At 42.1% G+C, this 6,950-nt stretch overlaps 1 protein-coding gene across 9 annotated transcripts in view; it reads left to right on the top strand.

Moving 5' to 3' along the window:
• The window catches only part of st3gal3b (ST3 beta-galactoside alpha-2,3-sialyltransferase 3b), a 55,474-nt gene extending 49,271 nt beyond the window's left edge, over positions 1 to 6,203 (top strand). For all 9 annotated transcript variants that reach the window (XM_005721031.1, XM_005721033.1, XM_005721028.2 and 6 more), the window contains 2 exons: positions 358 to 504; positions 3,354 to 6,203. In XM_005721031.1, coding sequence (XP_005721088.1) covers positions 358 to 504; positions 3,354 to 3,443 — 237 coding nt within the window. In that variant the 3' untranslated portion in view covers positions 3,444 to 6,203. The remainder of the gene's footprint in view (positions 1 to 357; positions 505 to 3,353) is intronic.
• Positions 6,204 to 6,950: the final 747 nt, after the last annotated feature.

Raw genomic sequence — 6,950 nt, 5'->3', positions numbered from 1 at the left:
CCCCCCCAAATCCCAGATCTCTGGCACCCCAGGGCGGTTAGGAAGCACAGCTTCAACCCTGTAGCTCAGCGTGTCGTAGCAGGGGTCTACAGGCATCACATCTCAAAGGTAATAGTTAATCACCAAGTGTTCAGAGTCAGTTAGCAGCAGTGAAGTAGAACAAAGACAGAAGTACCGAAGACGGAGGGAGGGAAGCAGATACGAGAGTGGTAGAACACATCTGTGTCAGATGCAATGAGAAAATTATAATAATTGGGTAGATTTTCTTTTGTCATACCTGTTTTTCATGTTAATAGTGTGTGTGTGTGTGTGTGTGTGTGTGTGCGTGTGTTGCCCACACCTGTGTTTCTGCCACAGAACATTCCAACTTTGGGGACTGTTGCTATAACAATGGCACTGCACAACTGCGACGAGGTGGCGGTGGCTGGTTTTGGTTACGACATGAACAAGCCCTACGCACCTCTGCACTACTACGAGTCTGTCAAGATGTCCGCCATTAAAGAGGTGAGGGTTCGCACATCAGCACTTATTTCACTACAGGGTAATCCAGCATTGGAGGCACTCTTTAAGATTTCTTTAAATAAAATGCGGAACGACGTGGGCTCATTCCTAATGAGAACAATATATTCTAGCTGCTCCTTACCCTTTGGCCACAGTAGAATAACCAAAGTAACAACTGTAGACTTTGATTAGGAGGGACCACCACTCCTGTGAAGGAGTGCGAGGGGGACGTGAACTGGCCTACAGCCAAAATACATTCACTACAAAGCAGTCACTGTTTGGACTTATGGTAATATTAGTCCAAGAATTCTTTTGGGGTTCAACTTCTCCCATTTTTTTTCTTCTTTAAAGCCAAAATTATAGCCGTTATGAGCTTATGGGAAGAAAAAATGCTTGGAGGTGCTCCGGAGTGCTAAACAGCTCTTTGCAGTTGGCTAATGGTTGTTCTACAAATATTTAAGATTACAAGGGACTGTTAAAGCTGCAGAGGTGTCAGGAACATTTTGTCTGATAACTGTGCCATCAGCTCAAAGTCTCTGGATGTTTTGTGAAAGGATTAACTTTCCAAAAAATATCCCTTCACTGATCCAATATCTTCTATAGTTAAGATGTGTAAATGCCATAGTATGCAATACACAGTATTTCAATACTTTTTAAACCATTCAGTGACCCCTCGTGCCCTTCAGATGGATGTAGACTACGCCCATCAGAAGCAGGAAATGCTACATTGTAAGATGAAAGCAATCACTAAACAGCTTGTTGTGGAGTGATGCTTCAAAGAGGAAAATCATGCCAGCCACATGGCCACAAGAGAGTAACGGCCACCTCGATACTGAGGTTTAAGAGCTCATTAAGAAGAAAAAAAAAAAAAAAAAAAAAAGAGCTCAGGCACTTCTCTTAATTTGTCACCTGTCTGTAACTTTATGTCCCATTTGACTTGGAAAATTAAGTCAGAGCTGCTTTCATGAAAGATTAAGAGCACAGATTAGTGGAAACCAGAGAAAATGTCAGGAAAAAAGGGAAACAAACCCGTACGTATATTAAACCATAAACAAAATGAAAGATTGGTGAAACTTCCTGATAAATTAAAACATAAATTCATGAAAGATGAAAAATGAAAATCGTCGAACTAAATTTTTAGATTGAAGTGGGAACGGTCTTTCATCAGTCACTTAAACGATCGTTTTCTAAACGTCCTCATGACGGAGCTCTCTCTGCTCCATCACGTCTGGATCTCTGTGTTTACACTGAAACCGAGCTGAATCAGAGATGTCACCCCTGCGCTGACATGTGTAAACCATGAGCTCAGTATGATGATAACCTTTGTCTAAACTCCCAGTAAACCTTTGGCATTTATTGTCATCATCTTCATCAGCATTGTCATCATCAGCCATACATGGCTAATTAATGTTAATGTTTTTAGCCTTTCATTTTTTTTTTATCTCTGTTGTTTGGAAAGCTTAACCAGTGCCTGAGGTTTTGATTTTTCTGGAACTTTAGAACTTAGGCCTGTTCACTGTCTGAGTGGAGGATTAAAATCCACAATACATGTCTATCTATGCATCCTCATTTTTGTCATCTCAAAGCTGTGCTTGGAAATGATCTAATTTAAACTGATCGGATCAATAGTTGATAAAAATGACTGTGAAAACCCACAGAGAATGATGACCTGAGGCTGTGGAGCCATTGGCATCTTTCTGCTCATCTTCCAGTTTTGATTTTATGGTCGCAACTTTAACATTTTTGTCATGTGGAGTTTCACTAAAGAAAGAAGTCGAAGGGGAATAAAGTCTTACAGTTATTATTTGGAAGTTACCCAAAGACATGATTGCAACCAATGCATATGTTGCCCTGTCTGTCCCGTGTCATGTGTGCAAAGTGGATACGGGCAGACTTTTAGTGAAGCTGGGAAGGCATTGGGGTTTTTTTCTACCCTGCTCCTCCTCGTCTTTTAGCTGCTTCCTATAGGGGTCACCACAGCGGATCGTCATTAAAGCTAATGAAACACCATAAAACCAGCCAGAGTGGAAGCTAAAAGCAAATAGAGCAAACTGTCTCGAGTGCTTACATGCTGGATTCCATATTAGATGACGACCCCACAAGGTGCACTTTTCAGTTTCGCTACCTCTGAGTAGTTTACATGAAAAATGCCAACTTGTGTGCAAATATTCACAAATTACTGGCAACCAAATCTGCTAGCGACCAAAGCAGCTGGAAGGAGCTTTTCATGGTGGACCTTTTTAATGATAGCGATTGCACGTAACCTTAAGTAAATATTTGCCAACTGGTCGCGGAATACACGCTTTTCTCTCCCAACCAGTGGTTGCCAGCAGGTCGTTATTGTTGTTATTGTATTTTAAATGTCATTGTAATTTTGCTGGTGACTTCTGCGAAAACTGCAGGTTATTGTTCTTTCAGGCTGTGGCGTTTCCCATCATGTAATTGTAGGAGGCTTGACCCAGACAGACACACAGCCAGACCTTATAAGAGAGTCTTGAAGCTCTCCACTTTTTTTTCATTCTCTCTCATAGGTCTCTTCCTCCACCCTGTGCCTCCTTTCTCTATATATTCCTTCTCCTTTTATCCCTAACTATCCCACTGGACTGAATTCTTATAGCACAGCAGGACAGAAGACTGACCACCACGGCTTAACACATGCTCCATTGTTGTACACTTGAACACCCACATGTATAGACACTGGGGATATAGTAACCCTAAACTTAACATACAGTTTTGTCTGGCACTGTTGGAAAATGTGCTGTTTAATATGCCTCCTCCCACCACTTATCCTCGTGTTTCATCTGTGATGTTGTATCTTTCTGAATATGTCCTTTCCTTTGATTATCCTGCAGTCATGGACACACAACATATCCAAGGAAAAGGAGTTCCTTCGTAAGCTGGTGAAGGCAAACGTCATCAAAGATCTGACCAATGGTATCTAAGTTTACACCCGCCCACAGTCTCCCTCCGCCATTCCCAAAAGACTACTAGCAGGAAGCTGGGAAATGGATTGACTTTTTGAAGAAGGAAAAAAAAACCCTGGAGTCCGGGTGGCCTGCACACTGCCGGGGTTTTTATATCAAAGGATATTTAAAAAAGAATAAAATACAGGAGGGATTCTGTGGAGAGACGCGCACACGTGCCTTCTGAACCAAAGACTCTTGCTGATTGAAGCGGGGGGAAACGAGCATGGGGGGAGCACTGGATCTGCGTAGTTTTGCGTCTTATCAAAAGACATTCGCAGGAACGCTCCGCCGGCCCCACACTGCAGTGTTTACCACTTCAAAGCCCCGAGTATTACATGAATGAACAGTAAGAGCAGAGGTGACACTTTATGACCCACAGAAGTCAGAGTTTAGCTTGATGTTCCGGTCAGTCTGGTGAAGAGACAGAAGACAAAGGGATGGAGAAGGACTATTAGAATGTGTGGGGATGGTTGAATATTAGCAGTGCCAAATGTACCTCGTAGAGAGAAGAGGCCACCCCCCTCTCCTTCTGCTGCCTGAATGTATTCTTGTTCCTCATTGTAAATATCAAAAATAATTTTTACTGTGCTTTTTAAAAAGCTGCAGCAGCTGCCCTGATCCTCGTCTGTCACTACTTCATTCATTCATTTTTTTCCCCCCATTCTGTACCGACTTAAAAACTAACACGTGCTCCACCAGATGATCCCTGACACCCCCCACCTGTCACAAAGACTGGTGTTGCTTTGACATACTAATATAAGCTTGCGGCTCCCCATGCTGTTTGCATCAGGTAAGAAGCCACCAAAAAGCTAAATATTAATGAAGACTGAAGCTCTTTGAGGTATTTAAAATTGAAGTTTATGTGAGGTATTTTAAAACTCTACATCTTCTTTTTTTTCAATAAAGATGCTATCTTTTGTAGTTTTTAAAGTTGCCCACCTGTAAGAGAGAAAGTAAGACACTGCAGTCTCCTCTTACTTAATCCTATCTTTGTTCATGAGACATAAAGTGATCCAGGGTGTTTTATGGCATCCCTTTTCCATTCTCCTGTTGCTGCAGAGGTTTTGTTCGTCACTAAATGGTGAACTCTTAGATTGTGGAATATATATTATTGTTTTTTGTTTATTTATTTTGTTCCAAAGTCCCAGTGTTTTGGTCACAGGCAGGCCTGCTTTCTGTTCTAAACAAAAGTTTGCATTTGTGCTTTAAACTTCAGCACCATGTGCTTCCCCAGAGACTGCAGCATCATCTAGGCTTGTGGCAGAAGTAACCGTGCGACTGAATCTGCTTGAAACTGGATGGGTGTTAAATGTCTGCGCCTCTTCATTTTCTTTGTTTTATGCAGTGTTTGTTAACACAACACATGTGACCTTCTGTGACATCGGGCGTTAAGAAAGAAAGGAAAAAAAAAAAAAAAGTTCCACAGGTGATAAATGCCACCTTCAGTTTGAAATTAATGTGCTGCTGAGGCCTTTGCACTTCTCACATGGAGATCCTGTTGCAGGCTTCTCTGTATTTTAACATTGAACATATTCGTGATCTCTCACTCACACAAACCACACACACACACACACACACACACGCACACGCGCGCAATCTCCTTCAAACAGTGAGGGAGAGCGAGAAGATGCATATGTTCATCATATTATATGAATGCGATAATCAGCTTTATATAGTGATGGTGCATTTTAAAAACTGCTTTACCAAAGCAGGGTTTATTTTACTTTTTTTGTGAATAGGGTTTTCTCCAGTTTTCTGTCTTTTTAACTCTTCTATTGGAAGTGTAGATTGTATACACATACACACACACACGCGCGTGATGCATTGCTCTTTTTGTTTCCTTCATGCTCATTAGTTTCCACACGCTGCCAGGGTCGTGCATCGTCACGCCATGCACAGTTCCTTTCGGAATGGTTCTCCTGGGTTTGAAAATGGATACTTTTTTCTTTTTTGGAAAACTGGGCCCCGTTTGGGCCTTTGTCTGAGAGCAAAAGGTACAGGGAACATCTGAGCATTGCACTATCATGAGGCACTGTCAGTGCCTTACACCTCATCACCTGGAAGCTGTAGCGAGGAGTGTGACTGCTGTGAAAGAGAACAAAGGCAGCTGATTCCGGTATGTAGGCGCAGCTCCAGCTCCGGGTCAGGACAGGTCTCATTCCTGGGGTTTGGGACCGGTCCACTTCATGTATGTACTGTATGTACATTGTATACAATCCAAGGTCAAGTTGAAGCCCTATACTGTTTTGGGTTTTGTGTTTTAGGGGGAAATGATGTATATATTGTACTTTAATAAACAAGATGGCTACTTACATTAAATCATTTGAAAACTGATTTAAAAAAAAAAATCAAATATTTGCTGTTTGAACCCTAAAACACAAAACTACTAGTATAGTCTTCAAAGCTACGAGTCTAAGCAGATCCTTAATTGGAAAGGAGCCCATTTCTGTCTTACTTTTTAGGTTTTTAATTTTTATTTTTAAACGAATGCTGGATAAGTTCACATGTGTTACGTCCAAATTGCCTTTTTTCTTTTCTTCTAATCTGTTCAAAATAAAGCAGAATGTATTTGCTTTTGTTGTTCGTGGTATTTATAAATCTTTAATTTTGAAGCATTAACAGGAGGTCAAAGTGATTGAAAGTGTTAATTCTTTTTTTTTTACACACACACGCGCGCACGCACACACACAGTTACAAAAGGCTTTCTGTTACCTAATAAAAAGGTTTGTAATGGAACTTTGTGCGTGTGGTCTTTTCATTTTATTGTAAATGACCTTATTGGAGACATGCATGAGTGTCCAAACTGATTGTTTGTGCAGGAAATTAATTTGATGTGGTTGGTCCACCTTCTGCTTTTAATCTAGCTTTTATCACAAAGTGCCAGCTCTGGGCTCAAATATGTCTGCGGTGTGGCCCTCGGTGTCTTAGTCTGGCATGCTGATAGTGGAGCAGTCCTCATGAAATGTGCAGCAGGTTGGAACACCGTCTGCCTCCTCCCGTTTCAGGGGATACAGAGTGCAGGAAACCCAGTGGAGATGAAGGAGGGATGGGATGGAGCAGTGCGGAGAAGGGGATTTCCTCCGCTGATCTGTGCTCTGTATCTCCAACCTGCAGAGCCAGGGGAAATCATTTTTCAATCCTCCAGCGACCAGGCTTCCTCTCTAATTCACTCCTTTTTCTCTTGTGTGTTTATCTCGCTCCCTCTGTTACTCGTTTCCCATGTTGTGCTCTGCTGCACTGTTCACTTCTCCCTCTTCACCTGCTCGTTGCTAACAGGGATCAAATTTCACTGGAAGTCACGAGGGACTCATTTGAAACACACAATGAATACACGGTACTATTCAGCTGCCGCACACAAACTTTCACTTCCCTACAAACGTGATCATAAACCACAGCTGTGAGGTGAAGGAAGACAAGACGCCGAGGGCCCTTAAAGCGCCTCCACAGCGTCCCATCCCATCCTGCTGTTAATGGGGTGCCAGA

Source organism: Pundamilia nyererei, unplaced genomic scaffold (assembly GCF_000239375.1).
Source record: "Pundamilia nyererei isolate P.nyererei 1_Seehausen unplaced genomic scaffold, PunNye1.0 scaffold00004, whole genome shotgun sequence".
Lineage (NCBI taxonomy): Eukaryota > Metazoa > Chordata > Actinopteri > Cichliformes > Cichlidae > Pundamilia > Pundamilia nyererei.
This window is presented reverse-complemented; position numbering and strand designations above follow the sequence as displayed.